The sequence below is a fragment of the Pantherophis guttatus genome, chromosome 1, assembly GCF_059756535.1.
Source record: "Pantherophis guttatus breed Tessera chromosome 1, ASM5975653v1, whole genome shotgun sequence".
NCBI lineage: Eukaryota > Metazoa > Chordata > Lepidosauria > Squamata > Colubridae > Pantherophis > Pantherophis guttatus.
Window position 1 is genome coordinate 228,690,704 of NC_142063.1, and position 22,859 is coordinate 228,713,562.

The following is a 22,859-nucleotide window of genomic DNA, read 5'->3' on the forward strand; positions in this document are numbered from 1 at the left end:
GATGTTGTATATGATTCAGCTATGTATCCATAACAGATGTCCAGATATGCATGGTTAGAGAGTCTGTAATCATGTTTGGTTTTCTTTTCAGATTTCTGGTCATTTGTTCACATGTGTCCAAGAGGAGATGAAGGCTATTGGATCTTGCATAGGATGGCTTTGGTTTGCAGTTCTCCTCCTTCCTATGTCTCATTCTACCATAGTCACTGACAAGCCAGGTATTTCCTTATTTTCCTTCTTTTAATGGAATTCAGAAAGTTTGTTGGGATATTTATCCTGTTGGATAGTTACAATTATATGGAAAATACAGAGTATGTTTATGTAAACCCTCAAGTCCTAATGTAGCTATACTATGTGGAGAATTATAGTTTACTTAAACTGTGACAAATATGTTTAAGAGTTAGGTGGAGTTTTGTGAGCTAAACAGTATTTCTGATCTAGGGAATATGTAATTACATTGAAATATATTTTCACCTAAGATATCCACCAGCAATATTTCCATCACTCACAGGAGCCTACATTTAGAACGTGCATATCCTCATTTACAGTTATGTTGTGCTGTTATTGATACTTCCTCATTTTCTTAAGTTACAATTCCAAAAAGAACCCAATCCTGGGCTTGGAAACCGAGCAGACTCATAAGTGCAGTCTTCTTCCATTAGTTGTACATACTCTGTGCCACAATCAGAACAGCATTTACTACATACTATCAAACCAATTGGTTTTAATAGGACCAATATATCTTTTAGCTGTGATAATTCACTTACATGAAAGTAAATTCAGCTGAAGTGAAGGCTGACCTTGAAAGAAGCAATTGTGCAATTCTTAAAATTTTCCCCAGAAGCAGAATGCTCCTATGTGTCTCACAATTGGGATAAATAATGCCCTGGAAATTATAAGCTATCTAAAATGAAAAAGAAAATATTCGAATGTTTAAAAATGCAAGACAAGTAGAATTCATTCCACACTTTGCTATTTCTTTTTTTTTTATTCCCTTTTAACTTATAGTTCATTATTTGAAAGTGCTCTGTACTGTGATAAATTTAGTTTGCCATGTACTGTACTAACTTTCGTGTTCCCCTATATCCATTTTATATTCCTACCCTCCCTTTATGTTCTTTTTTGTCTTTTGTTTTTATATGCTTTCAATATTTTAGCTTTTAAAAAAATTAGACTTTAATATACTTTTATGCTTTTTAATTTTTTTGTATCTCACCCTCCTTATACTGGTCTATAATGGTAATAAAGATTTGATATTTATTCTAAAAGGACTGCCTTTATACATCTCTCCTTCATCTCTCCTCCTCCATACAGTATTTTGAGCCACTTACCGTTCGTCTGACCACAGGTTCTGTTACTGGGTTGCCTAAAAGTACCAGTAAAGAAATAAACTATGTAAATAAAAAAGGTATTGGCCTCTTTAAAAAAACCCTTTAGAGTTTCTAGGGATCATTATAGTGTAAGGTGGAATATGCTGTGGAATATCACTTATGTGTGGTGGCACAATGGTTAGAATGCAGTACTGCAGGCTAACTCTGCTCATTGTCAGCAGTTTGATCCTGACTGGCTCAAAGTTGACTCAGCCTTCTATCCTTCCAAAATCAATAAAATGAGGAGGGCCCAGATTGTTGGGCACAATATGCTGATATTGTAAACTGCCCAGAGAGTGTTGTAAAAGCAATGTGGAGTAGTATATAAGTGTAAGTGCTATTGCTATTACTATAACAGGTTATACAATATTGATTGGTTTAATAGAGACTTACGAGACCGCCTCCTGCCACCAATAGCCTCTCACCAACCAGTTCGCTCCCATAGAGAGGGACTCCTCAGGGTGCCGTCGGCCAAACAATGTCGACTGATGGCCCCCAGGGGGAGAGCCTTTTCTGTGGGGGCACCTACCATCTGGAACGGGCTTCCCCCGGAGTTACGAAACATCCAAGACTTACGCATATTCCGCCGTGCCCTGAAAACATTTCTATTCCAACAAGCTGGTCTGGCCTAACTCTCCCTTTTTAATTGGCTTTTAAACTGGCTTTTAAATTGGGTTTTAAACCTCTTTAGATAAATCTGGATGTTTTTAATCTTTGATCCTAAATTACTTAATCTGTTTCTTAATAGTTTTTAACTTCTATATGTATTTGTATTTATTATGGCTGTTCACCGCCCTGAGTCCTTCGGGAGTAGGGCGGTATACAAATATGAAAAATAAATAAATAAATAAATAAATAGAAGTTAATGGAAAGGTTATCATGAACTTACTTATTATGAGTTTTTGAGAATAGAAATTAAATGCTACTGACTTTATATTATATACTGTATTTTTGGGAATATAAAACACACCGGAATATAAGACGCACCTTAGTTTTTGGGGAGGAAAATAAGAAAAAAGCTGATTGGTGGGTAGATCGGCCTCCTGGAATACCCCCAATCAGCTGTTCCCAGTGGTGAATTTTAGCAACAGGTTTGTTAGTTGTGAGCTCTGTGCCTTGCTTTTTTTTTCTGCCTCAAACTTCTGAAACTCTGTTTCAGAAAAAACTTTTTTTCTGCCTCTGAAAGCCTCCGAAACAGAGCTTCAGAAAAAAAGGCTTTTTTTCTGAAGCCCTGTTTGGAGGCTTTTTTTTTTTTCAGCTTCTTTCAGAGGCTTTTCTTCTGAAAGACTATCTGTACTCTATTCAATCCCCTTTCTTTAGTATTGGTATGTAGATTAACCTCTTCCAATCTCTTGGTTATTGTGTCATTCCCCAGATTTGTTGGCATAGTTTGGTTAGAACGTTTACTCATTCTTCTTTTGTTGCTTGCCATATTATTTTAGATAAAAGCCTTCCTGAGGCTTTTTTTCTGAAGCTTCTTTCAGAGGCTTCTGTCAGCCTCTGAAATCTCCATTTGGGAGGCTGGGCGGGGCTACATTCAGAGTATAAAACACACCCAGATTTTCACCCTCTTTTTGGGGGGGGGGAAGGTGTGTCTTATACTCTGAAAAATATGGTATACTATACCTATTCAAAATACAAATCTAAAATATCAAAATACTAATTTAAGATCACCAAGAGCCCACCTGAGGATTGTTCATCAGGGAGTTGTGGAATATCAATCAGTATTAGATGATCAATAATGTGCTGAAGCACAGTAAGAACTCTGGATTAGCAAATCTTGCAGTTCAGATTCTTTCTCAAACTATTAAGACAGCAAAGACTTCCTAAGACTTGCTGATGTCAGTTCCTGAAAAAAGGAAAGGTAAACTATTGGATATCCCTTATCCTTTTCTTGCCTGCTGAAGGTGTGAGATTACAAACTTTATCTTTAATTGAAAAGCTGAATATACAATTGAAAATACCACCCCAAAAACATGCATTAGAAAATGAGATTTTGCCATTGGTAAAAGTCACCATTTACCAGGAAAAAAAAGTCTTACAATTAAAATAAAACTGACTGTTCATTAGTAATTTCCTGTAGCCAATCTTTAATTTTTAGCAACCGCTGCCAGGATTGCCTACGCTCAATGTTGGAAACAGCCATGCACACCCGCAGAGAAACTGGTCATACAAAAGGTCATGAATTGCACAAAAATGGACAAATTAATGCTAAGTCTAAAAGATAAAGAGGCATCGATATTTTACAATGCTTGGGAACAGTGGCATAACTGGATAGAACAGAGATAGATTAAAGATAGATAGTTATTAAGTATAAGTAATAGATAAAATAAGAATGTAAATATGCACAATTTAATTTTTCTAAATAATGCATGAATTATCGTCACAAGAAAAACACCACAAATAGCTGTTGTTGAGTGAAATAATTTTTTATGTTTTTAATGTAATAAAAGCTTAATAAAGTATATTAAAAAATAAAAATAAAACTGCCATCCTTGAGTTTCTACAATTCTTTGTAACATATGTCTTACTTCTGAACATTTTAGAGACAGACATCAGGGGATGCTGCATGGAAAAGCATTTTCCTTAGTTCAGCATAAAACAGTGAGCAAAGTCAAAGTCATGAATATAAAAAGAAAAGGCTGAGGTGTGCATCTCAAAGGACAGTGAAATTTCTAACCAAGTTTTATGCCTCAACTTTCTAAGCCATGCTCAGCCTTGGATTTGTTTTCTTCTTACTACTGTTAACCCTTCCCCACTGCTCCCTCCAAGCTTAGATGATCTGTTTTAGCAAAGTTTTGTATGTTAGGGGTCTAAGATTGGTTTTGGATTGAGATACTTACAAATAGCTTACGGTGGCTAAAGCATGTTGAAATGACTCTAAGAACACATGGACCTTCAGAGACAGATCCCAATTAACCTTGATTATTAAAATGGGATTTTGAATATGGTGGCAATTACTTGTGTAAAAAAATGGGAGAGATAACATGTGTGTACTATTATGAATAAAAGAGGAAGGTTCCTCTCCTACTTAGTATCCTGGATGAGTCTGGGCAATGGTTTCATTTAATTAGCTAATATTGTATTAATTAAGGAAACGGCATGGCAGGAAAAAAGGAAGCTATTGTGAAATAGCAGATGAGGCTTGCAGTAGCTTCTTTTAGGGTATGCTAATAGCTTTTTGGCTCACAGCAATTTTCCCTTTATTTTCACCGATGCAGAACCACTGGTATAGCAACTACTTATTTGGGGAAAGTGATTACTGCTAAAAATAAAGTATAACAAAACTAAAAGAAAGGATTGACCTACTGTATTGAGGTTCATGTTATCAACAGTTTACATGCTTCTTGCAATTATTTTAATCCCTGTGTTTAAACATTTAGATTTAATCATTTATTTTGAATTCACAAAGATTATCATATATCCCAACTTTCTTATAATCTATATACTATTGACACTCCCATGTCTCATTGTTTGCAACCTTCAGTTGGATAGTGTCTCATAGGGCAAGAATTTTTGAACTGAAGTACTTCAAATGTGCTAATTTATGGAATATGTCCAAAATTTGGGATCTATGACTTCTATGGGATTGAAATTTGGCAAAGTTGTGACCCATTTAGTGCCACCAGGCTGCCACATGTGATTGTTCTTTCCAAAGCTCCCTGCCAGCTTTCTACTAGGAAAGTCAATGGGGAAGTCAGAAGACACTCCTGGTCCCATTGCTTTTTTGCCTGCCCGTGCTCATTCTTAACCTACCTGTTTAGGTAAGGAAGTACAGTTTGTCTCAAATGATGACCCAATGGATTGGAGGTTACTTAGCTTGTTAAAAAGATTGCATAGCTGCTTAGTAATTATCATAAGTCATATTAAAAGTCTAAGACTTAAAAAAATTGGTTTATATATGCCCTCAAAACAGTATCATAAATCAAACTTAGTATTTATTATGGCACATATACAAAGAGTCAAATGCATATTCACACAGGAATAATTCTCACTGAAAATAACAGATCTACATCTAAGTAACCATTTGCAAATGGTGTTATTAGCCTTGGTTAACTATAATTGGTTACATGCATATAAAGATACAAATTATTTCCTTTCAGGATAAGTCACCTTACACAAACTGCAGAAAAGAAGTAAAAAAAAAACAATGAAAGAAAGAAATTAAAGGCATAATAGCAATAGCAATAGCACTTAGACTTATATATGGCTTCACAGTGCTTTACAACCCTCTCTAAGTGGTTTACAGAGTCAGCATAGGAAAATATAACCTGGTTTATATTTGGGTGCATCTTGTTTATATCAGCACTATTACTTACACTTCCATATTTCTTTCTTTGGCAAACCCTCCTTACTTCCATAATCTCCATACATAGATTCTTATGTTGCCTTTTATTCTTTAAACTTTTCAGCTCTCTTCTTTTTAAGATCTCATTGACTCCACTCAACTACAGATTTCTTGGCTTCCTTTCTCTTTCTTTCTTTCCATTCATTCGTCCTTCATATATTTATTTTGTAGTTCAAACTTTATTCATTCTCTAATACAAACCACTTTTATGTATTGATGAATCACATTTGTATCCAATTCACATTTATTTACCATTGTTTTTACCCTTTAACATACACATTTAAATATCACATTCCCACTGTATTCAACTTCCTTTTATTTTTCTCCTAGCATATTCACCTCTCATTCCATGAAACAGGCAGGAACAAATGCTCAGCCATTTTCACTTATTGCAGCATTCCTCACACACTACAGCACATTCTAATCACTATCGGTCCACCAGCATTTGCACATCTTAAAATGTCTGCATTGCCTCACCTTTAGTAAACATTCTCATGTTTACTAACCCATTTTCTTGATCTAGGTTTTCTCCAATTATATGATGAGCAGCAAGTTGTTTACTCCATTTTCCATTAAACTCATCCACCTTGGCATTTGATGTAGACCTATATTCCTTGTTGAATCTTACAGTCACTGAAAATCATTTAACATCTCAGCCAAAAACATGGAATCAACTATCAAAAAATATGTACAGTCACATTCCAATAAACATATATTACAATCAGCATTCCTTATGTATTTATCATAAATATGTTAAAAAATCAAGGGAACATCATACATTCCCATTTTGTTCTCTGCTCCATGTTGTTCCATTGGTTAAGCATTTCATTTGTCCTCACACATTTATACACATGTATTCCAAGATATACCACTTTTATTGCATGCAGCAACCAACCTTCTCCACGTTCATTCAAAACATTGCATATTATTCTCTTTATGATACACTTTCTCTGAATCAATATATGTACAACAATTTTTCTCACATCAATACATTTCATTCTGCAATGATTAATTTGATTCAGGTTTTACAAATTAAAAGTTGACAATATCGAAGGAAGTATGTCCTGGGTTTCTGCTACATGGTATTGCTCATATAAGTAATATATGAGATGTAGATGAAAATTGTATAGGTGTGAATTTTAATGCATGTTAGGACTGCAACATGCTCTACTTGAGCTGCTTTGAAAGGTTATTCCAAAACCTGTTTATTATAAAATGTAGCAGCTTATGTGTAAAATCTATTAATTGTTTAAGCAGAGTAACACTTCTTTTGATGTTACTGTCCTGTTTGCTTGTAGATTCCTACTGTTCAGAATATTGATTATTATCTATAAAGTATTTTGTGGGAGCCCTGATTGCCTTTTGAGCTACATGTTCTACAACTTGTAGAACCTGTTATTTGTGAATGCATGCTGAGTATTTCTAATCAAGTTTCCATGAAACTAAAAGAGTAGGGACCAGAAAACACTCTTTTCACTTGATAGCAAGTGTGCTTTCCAAAGTAATGATGGCTTCCTTCCTGCTAGCATTCTGGATGGAAAGTGAAAACAATCCTTTCACTGGGCTTTTGGGTAATTTATGATGGAGCTGGAGGCTCTACTGCTATGTTCTACTAGTTCTGCATTGGAGTTCTCAGTGGGTTCAAAATCTGCATGATTTGTGAAAATCCACAAATCTGTAGATTCTGTAGATTTTGATCCCTTGTCCTGAAGATCCATCAGTGGTTCTGTCTACTTATTGTATATATTTTTTTAATTTTGATTATTGCTTCTGTGTTTTAGAGTTTTATGGTTCTATTTTTATTTGTAAACCATCCAGAGTCTTAAGATTGAAACAGCATAGAAGTTTGCAAGATAAAAATAAAATGATAGAAGTATAGCAGATACAGCTACTTACTTTAAATGGCAAGCTGCAACTGTCAAAACTCCCTCTCATACATGCGAAATTTAAAACCTGACCATCCTGGACAAAAAAAAAAAGAAGACAGACATGAAGAAATAAATGGACTGTTAATATAGACAACAGGCAAAAAGGAATGTTGCTTATTTAAAAATATCCCATACTGTAATATTTTGATGCATTATAATATTTTTTGCAATATATAGATAAAATGGCACAATACTATATTATTTTAATTTCCCTGAATTATTGAAAACTATTGGCATTCTTAAAATAGCACCAATGAACCATTCCTCAAGTTAATTCATTAGGATTATTCATGACTCTGCTACCATTTACATTTGGAATTACTCAGGGGGTTTGGGAAGACATTGACTTATACTACACACTGAATGTCGTTGAAAAGTTAATGCTCTCAGGACTTTCAGTTGCAACTCATACCCTATTTATGGTTCACAGTCAGTATTGATTGCCTACATAAATATAACTGAATAGCCTGTCAATTCTAAGTTTAAATAATTTGCTTGTAAGACTGAACTTAATGAATGGAATGCCAACAATCTCATATGCCACTTCTTGTTCTCTCTGGGTGAGACAGGTGAATTCAGGTGTGCTTTGTTTTGTCTCCTGCTGCAGGCAAGATGGTATCTGTGACCAATATGGTTAGATCCTAAATGGGGAGGACGCTGCTAGGCAATATTATTAGAAGAGAATGAAGTAAGGTACCACCTAGAGGTCTCCTCTCCTCACCAATGTAGATTTCAGATCTAGTGTGATATTATTGTTATAAAATGCTCTTGTATATATTTAAATAAAGTGAATAGAATTACCTGCACTACAGAGAGAAAATATTCAGTTCATATAAATGCAACAATAAATAATGAACTGGAGCATTTAAAATAGCTCATGTAATTTTAAATTACATGTAAATGTAATGCTCCATGTAAATAGTCCATGCAATTTGTAATTCTGAGTATTTTGTATTTCTTAAAAGCATTCCCAGACCACCAGTTTGTCTTTTCTTTTTAACCCAATGCTTGTTTGGAAATCCCTTGCTGTTAGGAACTTCCCATTTTAAATTCAGCACAGATTTAGTCACCACTACATGAGAAGGCTAGAGCTGAACTCTAATAATTAACACATGGTCACTGCTTTAATTAGTATTGCAGTAGTAGAACATTTCTGGTCTATGCCATTTGTGTTGGAAAACTATCAGTTTAGTTATTCCAGTTTGTTCTCAGTACCCTCCCAGTCAGTTCCTGTGCCCAGATCAGAGCAAGCACACATGTCACTCAGTATAGCTGGCAAAAACATTGCTTTGTTGATTTATTAAACATCAAATATTAAAAACTGTTAACTGACAAACTGAATGCAAGGCAGGCAAAAGCAGAGAGCAAAGGATATGAACAGACACGAATTTAATTATAGCCCTGTCTTTATCAAAAAGGCAGAACTTTACAGAGCCATTGGAAACTGTTTGGTGAATAATGAACATGGATAGTTGCAGAGGTAATGGCTTTTGGTTATTGCATCCATAACCCTTCTGTGAACACAACAGCAATAGAATAGAAATGGCAAATAGTACACTAGCTAATTTCTTATTTTTTCTGCAACATCCCTCTGTACATGTTTCTGTAAACCATTTTATGTGAACGTGCTATATTTATTTAGCAATTCCTTTATTTTTCAAATTCTGTATATATATAGGTTTGATAATGACAAATAGTGACATTCTGCATCTTGCTTTAAATTGACTTGAGCCCCCACATTTAATAACATCTCAGTATTTTAAAAAATTATCATAGAGAAAAAATTCTGAGAAATTAATGGGGAAAGTCAGGTTGGAATCTGACAGGATGGCAGCCAGTGTGTGGCAGGTAGAATTAAAAAATAAAGGTGGTGTTTTTTTTCAATTATGATCTCTTATGGATCCCCAGATGAGAAAGGCTGGGGCAGAGAAATTAGGTTTAGTGATGAACTGTGACATGAAACTTAACAGGGAAATTGAAAGTAAAAGATTGTATATATTTGTGCATATTTGAACAAATCAGACTGTTTAATGGTACTTTTTCTCTTAAATAAGTGCAAGATTAAAATCTAAGTCCTTAAAAAATTAGGACAGTTGTCCAGGTGCTGTTGCCTAAGTTTGGAGCGCATGGTTGTTAATAATATTGGACCATGGGCAATGACATTTTTATTACAGTATGATTTTGGAAATCAAGTTGTATATTATATTGCACTTAATTATTAAATAAATTGTGTTTGAAAATTCCAAGTGTTGATTATATTGGAATTATGTTTACATCAATCCCTATAATAATAAAACTGTCTTGCTGTTTTATTATACAGTGATACCTCAATACTCATCATTAATCAGTTCTGGGAGGTGCAATGAGTATCACACAAATTTTTCCCATAAGGAATAATGTAGTGAATGACAAGGCAGCCAAGTTCTAACTTGCATGTTGAGTACCAAACAAATGATGAGTACCGAAACAAAATGTACTGTGTCAAAAGGTATTGAGTACCAAATTCAATGAGTTTCAAAGCAGTTGAATACCAAAATACCACTGTAGTATTAATTCAGCATTATGACAAACCTTGTACTCTTCCTGATAAATAATAGTTGGTCCTGGCCTTGATAATGCAATTATAAGATTTATTCCTCTTACATAAATGTAGCATGTATCATTTTTTTAAAATATGTAGTTTATCTTATTTTAGTAAAAGCATAATAAAGTAAATTGAATATTACTTTAAATATTGATTACAATCCACTCCAAATTCAATAGGTTTTAGTTCTTGTGATTTCAACATAGAAGTTATAATATTATTTACTGCATTTACCTGAAAAAAACCAAAGTTTTGGTTCTAAATGATTTATATTTAAAATGGGAGGAATCAATTATTATCCTAAAATAAAAGATTAGGGTTTTCCCCCTAATTTTCCAAGGATGACACTTTAATTCAAAGTTGTCTTCTTTTCAGATAAATACAGTCATTTCTATCCACTGAAGTTATTTGTACAACTGTAATTCAACCCTTAATTATTTGGGGTTACAAAGCATTCTGCATGCTTCCTTTAATTAGAGATAATTGAATCACATTACATTATTATTGCTGTTGGTTTCTGTGTGCTTAGGCAATTTAAAATTATGCAGAAAAGGATTTTTGTAAATTTATAAAAAATAGCAATCAAAAACACAGTCAACAGGAGCCAAAAATCTCCCAATGTTTGTTGAATATTGTGACATTAGGAGGTACACAATTTAGTTGTTGGCTGGTAGAAGAAACAAGGTAGGCAAAGCATCCAGAGCAGGGCTTCTGGAATTTTTCTCAATCCCTTTGCCAGTGTAAGAATCATCTTACTTTTCTCCTGTGTAACAAAGTATGGTATTTTATCTATCTTTTTATTAAGCCATGTGTATCTGTGAGGGTATGTTCAAAGCAAATGGACATTGGTCTTACCTGATACGTTCTTTCTCTATGAGGAGGAAACGGCAGTCAGGCATGGGTTAACTCCATCTGTACTGCATAGAACTGAGTCTGCTAATTTAATAGCTCTGCCTTCTTGGCCTTCTTCAGTGTTTCGGCAAGGGCGCTGATGCAGACTGACGTGTCTTCCTGCAATGAGAGATAATTAAAAATCCACCCACCCCTCCAATAGGCAGGGCCTCCTGAGAAGGGTGGGGCTGACTGCCGTTTCCTCCTTATAGAGAAAGGATGTATCAGGTAAGACCAATGTCCATTCTCCACCTCGGAAGGAAATGGCAGTCAGGCATGGGACATACCAAAGCTGAATGTCCACAGGGAGGGAAGAAAACCAGGCCCTGCTTCCCTAGACAGTGTGGACGGCCTGGAGAACTCGACGTCCAAAGGCCGCATCTGCCGAGGCAAAGGAGTTCATCTTGTAGTGATGGATAAATGGCGTTAGGCTGGTCCAGGTGGCAGCCCTACAAACTTCCTCTAACGAGGCCTGGGTAGACCAGGCAGCCGAAGTAGCCGCACTTCTGGTGGAGTGCGCAGTAATGTTGTGGGGAACCGACAACGACTGTCATTGATAAACCATGGTGATAGTGGCCCTGATCCATCTGCCCAGCATAGGCCCCGTGGCCTTAACGCTGATAGATGTTGGTTGGAATGAAAGGCTTCCGTCTTACGGAAGGAGGAGATGGGGTTGATGTAGATTTTGAGGGCTCATCGTACGTCTAGAGTATGCCAGGAGCGTTCCAAACAGTGAACCGGATTGAGACAAAAGTTGGGGAGGACCAGCTCCTGAGCGTGGTGGAAGAGAGAATTAACCTTTGGGACGAAGGTAGGGTCCAACCGGAGAAAGACCCTGTCTGAATGGAAAATGCACAGGTTGTGGCGTGTCGACAGGGCAGCCAGCTCCGAAATGTGGCAAGCCGAGGTGATGGCGATTAGGAAGGCCACTTTAAAGGAAAGGAAACAAAATGACACAAGGCGAAGAGGTTCAAAGGGAGAGGACATCAGGGCTGAAAGAACCTTGTTGAGATCCCATGTTGGGAAACAGTGAACAGTAGAAGGCCGTAGAGGCGCCATGCAGGAAGTGGCAGATGATGGAATGCTTGGAGATCATCGTGGAAGAGCCACAATTCAAGACCGAGGAAATGGTGGCCACTTGGCGGCGAAGGGTGTTGGAAGCCAATCTTGAATTGAAACCATCCTGGAGAAATCGCAAGATGCGCATGATAGAAGCTGACAGGGGCTGACCTTTGGCACCAGGACACAAAAGAGACCCAGGTAGCATTGTAGATACGATTAGTGGACGCTCGACGAGAAGCTTGGATGGTTGAAATGACCTGAGCGGCTAATGGCGGCTCATGTTCCAACATGAGCCGCCATTAGGAGGCGCTGGTCAATCTCCAGGCGGTCAAATGGTACCAAGTGGGATCCAGGTGACTCAGAACCCCCTGCGTGAGGGGGGATGATCAGATTGTTGGGTATGTTCCAGGGCCTCGCCACAGATAGGGACACCAAGTCCACGTACCAGTGCCTCCTGGGCCACGAGGAACCAAGAGAATGAGTTTGGCCTTCTCCTCTAGGCGCTTCCTGAGGACCCTGGAAATTAAGGGAAAGGGAGGGAAAGCATATAGGAGTCCCAAAAGCCAAGGACTGCGGAGAGTGTCGATGGCCTCCGCCCCGGGATCCCGGGATCTGGAAAAATACCTCGGCACCTGATGGTTGGTGGCTGATGCAAAGAGGTCTACTGAGGGACGGCCGAAGCATGATGTTATTTCTAGGAAAAGATGGGCAGGAAGGCTCCATTCTGCGTGGTCCAACTGATGGCGACTGAGAGCATCCGCCTGTGAGTTCTCCACTCCCGAAATATGGTCTGCATGAAGATCTGAGATGAGCTTTGGCCCAGAAACCGAGGAGTAAAGCTTCCCGCACGAGGTCCCTCGAATGGGTGCCCCCCATCTTGTTGATGTGGGCTTTAGCCGTCACGTTGTCCGTGAGGACAAGAACGTCGTGGGCCTCTACTCTATCTTGGAAATGGAGTAGAGCTAGGCAAATGGCCCTCAACTCCAAGAGTTGATATTGAGCTGTTGCTCCGCGGGCGACCACTGACCTTGCGCTAGATGATGTTCTAAATGAGCCCCCCCCCAGCCCAAGAGGCTGGTGTCCATGGTGAGCAGCAGTTACATTGGGTCTTGGAAGGGGCTGGCCATTGAGATCGCTGAAGAGGTCCAGATCACTGGAGGGAGGCGATCACCTCAGGGGGTAGGGCCACCCTGAGCAGGTCCCTGCTGCAATGAGCCTTCTGATGGGGTAGGAGGAACCATTGCAAGTCCCTGCTGTGGAGGCGAGACGAAGGGACAATGCCAAAGGTTGAGACCATCTTGCCTAGGAGGCGGGAAAGCTCTAGGACTGAGGAAGAATGGTCCGTGATGCATCGTTGAGCAAGGGAGCACAGACTAGATTGGCGGTCCAGCTTGAGCAAAACTGTAGAGGCTACAGTATCAATGACCGCTCCCAAGTGTTGGAGGCTGGTGGAGGGAGATAGGTGACTTTTGCCCCAATTTATGGAAAAAACGTGACTCTGTAGCACATGGATAGTGGTAGACAAATCTCGGCATGCCTCATGGATGGAGAAGGATTGGATAAGAATATCATCTAAATAAAATTGAATTCTAATGGGGAAAGATCAGATGTAGGCGACAAGAGCCGCCATAATTTTGGTAAAGACCCTAGGGGCGGAAGAAAGGCCAAATGGTAAGGCTGAGTACTGATAATGCCCTCCGAGATAATAAAACTGTAGAAATGGCGTCCGCCATTTTGAGACCGGTCCGAAATCAATATGTGGCAAAAAACCGAAGAAAGGAAACCGCTTCGCAAGCATTTATCTCAAGGTACACTGTCCAAAGTGAGAGGGAGTCCTTCGGCAGCTTTGGAGGAAATTAGAGGGCTCCCCCCGGCTTCAAAGAGGGCGAAGTGCTGGCAGTGTGGAGGCAGGCTCTGTCTCTCTCTCACACTCGCACACCAGCAAGTTTAGACCGCTAGCCGTCCAGCAATAAAAGCGGTCAGGGAGCACCGAAAGCAAGCTTCCGTTCTGCGCTGTCAGTGCTGCTAGGTAAATGCCGTTAAAACGCAGCAAAAACAATCAGAGCCTCACCCGATGACACAGGGAGAGTTAGAGCAGCAAAACAAAGCAATTAAGCTGCCTTGAGAGGACCCTGCCGGCCGGCAAGTCCACACCGCTCCACGGCCCTCGGCGGTATCAGGCAAATTGCCCTTCACGGTGGTAAATATGAGAAACAAATAGGAAAAATTCGGAGAATACAAGATCAATCCACTTGCTGTAACTGTGCAGAAAAGGCTAGGCTGGGAGACACGTCTGTCCAGCATAGACCGAGTTGAAACACTGGAGAAGGCCAAGAGGGCGGAGCTAATTAAATTAGCAGACTTGGTCCTATGCAGTACAGACGGAGTTAACCCATGCCTGACTGTCGTTTCCTTCCGATGTGGAGAATAGATCAGTGGCGGGTTTCAACCGGTGTAACAACTGGTTTTCTTTGTGCGCATGCTTCGCATTTCAGAACAGCTGAGGCACAGCAATCTGCTCTGCCGCGCCTATCAGCTAGGCTAAAAACGAACAAATATAGGTTGATATAACGCAGGGGAAGGCGGGAGGCCCCAGCTGACAGTCGGAGCGAACCAGTTCGCTCTCAGCTCACCATCGGAGCTACCAGCTCACCCGAACTGGGGCAAACTGGTAGAAACCCACCACTGAAATAGATATGTGTTGCCTCTGTGTGTGTTTGTGTGTGTGAAGGTATAATCGTGGTAAGTTACTGTCTCTATGTTTGGTATGGGTGGAAGGCACAAGGCAGGCTGACAGTGCTCTACTTTGGAGATAGGGGTTTAGAATGAAACAGTTGTCAATATTCCAAATCACTATTAACTGCAGGAGGAATTTTTTTGTTAGCAGCCCTCAATTGCATCCAGCCCCTTTTCAAACTTTTGTTGGCTTCTCTAGCCCTCCTAAATTTGGCCCTCTTCTGTTTTATGTTTGGAGAATTATGCTGATGGACATAAAGAGTCCTAAGTCCTTTACATAATTTCTTTCAACAAGAATGAAAAGGAATAATGAGCATTACAGGAATTGTTATTTTAAAATAGCTCATAGGAACATTCAGTATATCAAGAAGTGGAGAGTATCAATATACTACTAAACCTCACATATCTGTTTATATCTTTCAGCTGGGTGAAATTGGAAGTATGTATATTGTAGCAGTTATTGAATCAATGTAAGCCAAATGAGCTAACTTACAGAATGCCAGCTCTCATGACTACCTTTGAATAGGGAATTTGGGAATGTTGTGGCTGCTTCAGAGACATTGCACCTTCCAAGAAATCCTAATTGCAGCTATGATCATTGTATTTCTCTGTTTATGTAAGGAAGTATTTCTGAAAGGATAAACCAATGGGACATTTTGTAAAATTAAAAAAAAAAAAAAACCTCTCCCTATATGAATCACATTTCACAAGACTCAAATAGTATAAGAAGAAAAAAATTCTGCTAGATCAGTTTTCAGATTCTTTCCCCTACTGCCCAATTTATATGAGATTTTAAAGGCATACAATATTTTCATTTACATTTTTTAGAATGCAGATTTATTTTAAAATGATGACTAAGCAAGCAATGGAACTGGAGAAAATTCACCTATAAAGTTGTTTAGACAATTAAGGAAAGAGGATATAAAAGCAGAGTTGGATCAGAAATTTGTTTCATGAGAATTGTTAGAAGAATAGTGATTTAGGACTTCTTAAGAGAACCTGAAATTCATGAGAAAAAATAAAATATGCACACAGAAATGTGTGTGTTATAGGACAATAACCACAATCCTATGCATTTTAGCAAAAAGCAACATCCAGCTGCAGTTCATTTTGGAAAAATTGCAGGCAAAGATATGTATATTGAAGAAAGCACATATAAATGTATGCTGCCCAGAGACATTTGTTGAGATGGGCAGCTACAGAAATCAAATCAATAAATAAATGTAGATATTTGTATGTAAATTTTCTTCTGTAGATGGAAACAAGTCTAATTAAATCATTTAGCAAGCCAAAACAAACTGGAGAGCCATAGAAGAAAATTTTCACTTGCAGGCATTTAGAGAAGGCAACCTTAAATACCTACTTAGGAGTTCCAATAAATCTGCAAGCAGTTTTCTTCTGTATCATTGACATTTGCAAGCAGCTTTTATTTGTTTTTGGATCCTACACCTATCTATCTCCCTTCCTTCCTTCCTTCCTTCCTTCCTTCCTTCCTTCCTTCCTTCCTTCCTTCCTTCCTTCCTTCCTTCCTTTCCTTCCTTCCAACATAAATGACTAGACAAAATTCCTATTGGATCCTTCATGTTCAAAGTTCTGAAATACCTTTCTCTTTATATCTTGCTGTTGTCAGTTTCTAATCTAGCCTTATCTAAGATCTCCAGTTTAACTACCCACATCTCTTTATTTTTTTTCCTCTTAAGAGAATTTCAGCTTTTCTTTCTTCTACCCTTTAGCTACTGACTTCTGTTTAAGAACAAGGATACCATTATTCTTCCTTCAAATCCCTTCCCATCTTTCCCCTAAATCAGGCTTTTTTCAAGTGTATATTAAAATGAATTATATAAATTGAATCTCATTTACTTCTTTCATCATCATGCTCTTCAGCTTCAAATGCTGTAGAATAAACACTTCAGGGCAGTGTAAAGTGCCACATATTCTATGTTGATATTACTAGTATTTAAAAAAAAATAGCAAGCTTGCACTTTAATAATGTTTTGGAATGGGCAATCAGAGCTTCACTTATTTTTGTTTTAGTGGGCTGCAGTGAGTACAGATTACAGATTTGGATGGCAGAAATGTTGCCTCAGACACAAACACATACATCTGGGGACGTGTGATTATATTTTGGGTGCTTGGGAACCAGATCACAATTACAATTGGTTGCAGCAACCCACAGGCATGTATCCACAATTTTGTGAGTTTTTTGCCATTTTCTGGCAGAAAATGGAAAAAAGTGCCCATTGTATATGCTGGGTTCATTTAATGACCATGTAGTTTGCTTAATGACTGTGGTAATTGACTTTATCACATCATAAAAATGGTTGTAAAATTGAGTCTGGTCACTTGGTGCCTCAATTTAAAATCACAATGATTTATGACCAAAAATCTAGGTTCCATTGTAGTCAGAGCTGAGGACTACTTGTAGATCTGATTCAGCTTTTTCAAGATCAGCCACAATTGGCTCAATGCTGCTATTTAGTTGGACATTTAATGCTTATTTTGAAATTTTTCTATACACCATACCAACTGCAAAGAAATTACAAGGATTGTTGGAGAAGCTGTTGAAGCTGGTTGGAAGTCCAAGTATCTTCAGTTTGCACACTACTGATAATTTCTTATATTAAAGTTAGACATATTGCAGCAGACAGTGGAATCTACTGTTTCAGTTTTCTCTTAAAGTTTAGAATATTATATATTCTTTTTTCTTAGCTACTGAGTGTCCAATATTGAAAGCAGAAGGACATCACTTCACCCAACTATGCAAAGAAAACTTAAGGGTTCCAGGTGAGTTTTCTTTATATTAAATAAGATACTATCCAACATTATTACAATGCATATCTTGATTTTAATAATAAATTTTGCCTTTAATCTTTGGAAATGTGTTTTAATGAAAGGAGAACATTTTATCTGGAGTGTTGCAAATAAGTTTAGAATCAACTTTCTTATTTTTAATTCATCTTCGCTTTAATTACTATGAAAGAATGAAAGCTTAGCATTTCAAGCTCATTCATATGCAAAAGGAAATGACAAGTACATTCCCCAGAGGTTGCCAAGTCAACTACTAGGAGAATTTCCTACGAGTATACTATTAACAATGAAAACTGAGATTTGGATATTGTTGTGGTCAAGATTTCAGATAGCCTATATCAACCATTTTCTCTGTTTTGATAAATTATATTAAGCGGGCAGTTGATGATACAGCTTGATTACATCTTTCAGGTTTTGATTTAGCAGAAAGCTTCTCTTTGAGGCAGACTTCATGTGGAGTTGAAAAACCATGTTTTAAACTGGGGAATGCACCTCTTATCAAAGATTCTCAGTAAGTAATCAAATACCCTATTCTTGGATAACTACCAGTGGCAATATCAAGGGTGATTGAAAGCTATCCAGAGTTGGTTAGAAGATAGGCGGCTTAAATAAATAAAGTATATAAATAAAGGATGGGTTAGTAGAAACCGTCTGCCACAGGTGCTGACAATAAGGCGGTGCAGTGCCTGGTGATGTGGATAATAAGGAGGTATTTGGAGAGTTGGTGGTGTGCAGCCAAATCACTGCTGCCAGCATTCCAATCAGATGTTTGGCTGTGGGTGGCATGGCACAGAAGCAACGGAAAGGGTGGGGGGGTATTAAAATATGATCTGCTTCAAACATTCTAGGTATGCCATTGATAACTATGATCCTGAAATGTTCTTTTATATTCTTCCATAATTCTCTTTTTCATATTCATTGTTACTTTTCCTTGAGTTTCTTTATTCCATGCTTTCTGCAACTTGAATTTCCATTCGCCTGCAATGATTAATTGCTTTTTCTGCAGTTTTTAGTTGGAATTTCAGCCAGGCAAATTCCAAAATAGCTATTTGTTTGTAAACTATGGATAGTCATGTGTGACAGTTCTTTCAGTTTTGTTCACAAATAGTGAAATAAAAAGCTTTTATATGCTGTGTGAAATAGTTTAATTCAATTTCAATTTTAATATAGGTCTTGGAAAACTTTAATATGTTTATTTAAAAAAACTAGAGAGAAGATCATATAGCTGAACAGATTATTATTTCATATGAATAGAACTTTCCATGGTGGCTATCAGCTTATTTTATCTTTTCTCCTCTGCTGCTAGTGAAATTGTAGTTTGTATATATTGTTCCTCAACACTCACTCAATATAAATTGGAAAAAAGAACATTTACAAAAAGAAAAAAATGTGTAAAGCTGCCTGATTTTTCTCCATTCTTTATGAACAACTTCACAAATGAATAAATGAACATGATAAAGCCAACAGTTTAGCATGTGTGCATACCCAACACCAACTGCTCTGCAGCTTTTATTGTTTATTTGTTCTCTTTCCTCCTCAAAGATCTGATTACTCTATAAATGTTCCTAAGCAAAAAATATGATTTGTGGCTTTTGATGAAAGGACAATTTAAAAGGAAATTGACATCAGTCTGCACACAGTGCATTAACTTATATCCCTAAACCATTTTTAAATCCATCATCTGTGTACAGTGCTTTTGAAGAAGAAAGCCTCAAATTTGTATGTTTCTGTACACTTATAAACTTCTACCACACAGTTAATAAGGTGAGCTTATAAAGAAACATTTAGGAATTTATAGTTCTGCAATGAGAATATTATCTTGCTTGCTGAATTACAGCATATTGCTTTTTGGGGGTGCTCCTTTTCCTTCACAAATTATTTGATTTTAAAAGACACAGAAGTGCAACCTAATGACACACTTTGAGAGTTCATCTCTTCTCTTAGAATATGTAAAAAGATTCTGGTATATAGTGAGTAGCATAATACTGGTCTCTCTACTACAGGAAATGAAAGGATATCTGATTAAGCTGACTTGAAAGTGTCAAGTAGCTTGGCAAATATCCCCTTACATTTCACTCATTCAGCTATAGTATGAGTGACTGTAAACTATGCTAGGCTTATTCTGTTGTGTGATGCCATTTTATTTTTCAGTGGGGACTTACAACTATTGATGTTTCTGTAAAAAGTTATTCTTTCCCACAATAAGGCAGGAAGTGATGGATTGTGGATTTTTTAAAAACATATGTATGATTTATATGGAAACAAAGGCAATGCTATTTCTGATACCTTCATTGTGTGTTACTGTGATTGATGGCATAAGCAAAGAACTAGTTCTAGAGAACACTAAGTAGAACTCCACTTGTATGATGGTTTAAAGATTTCTCCATCTCCAAATTACTTTTTTAAAAAAATTATTTATTATTAAATTATTATGCCGCCCATCTTGCCAAGGCAACTCTAGGTAGCTTACAGTCAAACAAGGTGAATTATAGCCCCCCAATTTTTTTTTCTGATGGCTGACAGTCCCTCTGTATTAATGTAAGATGGAGAATCAGAGCCTACAGCTGGCTGAGAAAACTGGGAGTTACATAAGTAATGCCGTGATTTGTAGCTTTTGATGTGCCTTCCAACACTAAAGGTCGATTTAGGCTATTTCTGATACAATAATGAGATTATCAAAAAAAATTCTGAGCTAGAATGAAACAGTTCAGTGCTTTTCCAGTTGCTGCTGCTGCTTCTGCTTCTTCTTCTTCTTCTTCTTCTTCTTCTTCTTCTTCTTCTTCTTCTTCTTCTTCTTCTTCTTCTTCTTCTTCTTCTTCTTCTTCTTCTTCTTCTTCTTCTTCTTCTTCTTCTTCTTTCTTGTAAGGAGAGTCTCTTTTTGTATGTCTGGGTACAGATAGTGTCTAGGCACATTGGTCTCTTCTCCCAAGACTTACGCAATTTCTCCAGAATGACACAGAGAATGAAATCGCAGCATGATATAAATAGTAAAGATTTGTTTTCCTCCTCTATGAGTAGAAAAGTCTCATACTGTCATGTTTGCACATTGTCTTGTTTAACCATGGCTTTTGAATAAATTATAGCTTGCTGGATACGTGGAACGCACTAAGCCAAAACCTAATAACTAATACCTTATGGTTTAATTTGATATATGAATCTATTCAATGCCTCAGATTAATCTATTTAGAGGAATATATCTTTGCATTTGCAGAGATACATGATTTGGGATATATCCTATTGTTTCTATTGCTAATAATATTCAGATAAATTAGATTGTCTGTTGGAATTTCTACTCTTCACTGGGTTGTGTTTCCCCTCAGTGTGTTTCAAATGAGAATCATCCAGACTGAAGAAAGCTTTGCAGCGTATTTTAGGAGAGGAAGAAATAGATATAATTTGAGCATCCAACACAGAAAATTGCTTTGTCAGTACCCTAGTCTCATACTTGGATGAACCACTTTGTTATCTCTCATTCTTTAACTTTTACAAATAATAGTCACTATAGGGAAGGCAGTAACGATTCTAGCATTGATATATGTTTTGGGTTTAATAAGTAATATTTTATTAATACTACTTTCAATACTATACTACTACTAATTATACAAATAGTTGTATAATTACAAGTAGCATAATTATAGTATCTAGCATGTAGATACTACTGGTATAAATTTGGCAGTCCAAATTCAAAATAATAAGAAACTAAAGACTTGTGGAAGACACATATTCTGACATAAAATATTGTATTAACATATTATTTTATTATGTACTCCATTTAAAATATTTCTGAAAGTACATATTTTTCAGGAGGAGGATCATTTGCATAGAAGAGTTTTAACACATATTCTAACAGACGTGACTCTCTTTAATGTTAACGTTTGCATTTATATAATAATTTGGATGCTTTCTGTCAAGTGGTGTTGAGAAGGAATTTTCACCATTTCTTCTGTCAGCACTATGATTTCCCATTCCCACATTGTACAGATTAATAGCAATTTAAACTATGTTCATTACACTGAAATTAAAATCCATAAGCGGTCTTCAATTTGCAGTTACTCTGCATAAAACCAGTAAATATGAATAAAAAAAGAGGACCTACATTTTTATATATATACAGTACATCATTTTCTTCTGAGATGCTAGAATGCAAATAACTATTGAATTTTAACAGAACAATTGTATATTGTTCTGTAAGTGAATTCGATAGGAATTCATGTATGGCTTTAATTTTAAACTCATTTATGAGGCCCCAGGACATTGGGATTTATTTCTACCTGGAAACTAAAATACATAGATATGTAAAACCTCTTCCTTAAACAATACAATGGATTCAGATTTAGATGTACAATGCAATTGATAGAAATAGAGGATGATGCCCCTATAAACCCACTCCCAATTCTACACAAACAATAAAAAACTGTACTAAGTAGGCAGGCTACTATACTACTTACAATAGACTATTACTGGAAAAACTGAGGGGAAGGAGAAATAACTTCAGAATTGAGCAGAAGCACTTTTCCTGAGTCCCATCGCATATAATTGGGAACTTAAATCACTATTCTGCATTTCCTTGGTCCCTGCATTATTTTTCCATTGATTTAGCAATATAAGACAATCTGAATGACCTCATACCCAGAGTAAATTAATTTAGGATGTCCAGAGATGCCCTTCAATTAGTCCATTTCAAAGGGACCTATCTTGAGTCCCAGCTCTATATCTGCAGTGTCTTTTCAACTCTAGTTGTGGTGTTGACAAAAAAAAAGTACCTTTTTTAATTGATGGGATTTATTTAGCCTTCTAGATTATGAAGCATAGTATCACCAACTTAAATGGGAAAAATCAGATTTTTCTGTAAAGTTTCAAAAATTTACAGTGAAGATACAGTGAAGCAGTAGATAGTGTCTACCTTGTAGGTTTTACTATCAACAATAAAGGAACTAGCAATCAAGAAATCTGTATATAGACTAGCATTTGGTAAAATAGCAGTAAAGGGTTAGAAACTATATACAGGTTTTATGATATACAACCGTGATAGCGAACCTATGGCACATGTGCCACAGGTGGCATGTGGAGCCATATTGGTGGGCATTCGAGCTCAGCTCTGCCGCGCATGCGCGTGCCGGCCAGCTGATTTT

The 22,859-nt window shown here is 37.2% G+C and overlaps 1 protein-coding gene and 1 long non-coding RNA gene across 7 annotated transcripts in view; one reads left to right on the plus strand and one right to left on the minus strand.

Annotated features, from left to right (window-relative positions):
* LOC148116797 (uncharacterized) overlaps positions 1 to 22,859 on the minus strand; it is a 98,158-nt gene that overhangs the window by 57,449 nt on the left and 17,850 nt on the right. For both annotated transcript variants that reach the window (XR_015731363.1, XR_015731362.1), the window contains exons 2-3: positions 7,615 to 7,680; positions 768 to 904 (exon numbers count right to left, since the gene is read on the minus strand). This is a non-coding gene — a long non-coding RNA (uncharacterized LOC148116797). The remainder of the gene's footprint in view (positions 1 to 767; positions 905 to 7,614; positions 7,681 to 22,859) is intronic.
* COL19A1 (collagen type XIX alpha 1 chain) overlaps positions 1 to 22,859 on the plus strand; it is a 174,669-nt gene that overhangs the window by 7,906 nt on the left and 143,904 nt on the right. For 2 of the 5 annotated variants that reach the window (XM_034431974.2, XM_087882487.1), the window contains exons 2-4: positions 92 to 218; positions 17,629 to 17,703; positions 18,139 to 18,238. In XM_034431974.2, the coding sequence (XP_034287865.2) occupies positions 128 to 218; positions 17,629 to 17,703; positions 18,139 to 18,238 (266 nt within the window). In that variant the 5' untranslated portion in view covers positions 92 to 127. Of the gene's footprint in view, positions 1 to 22; positions 219 to 15,333; positions 15,536 to 17,628; positions 17,704 to 18,138; positions 18,239 to 22,859 lie in introns of those variants that run through there. The other 3 variants (XM_087882485.1, XM_087882488.1, XM_087882486.1) reach the window with 2 other exon arrangements.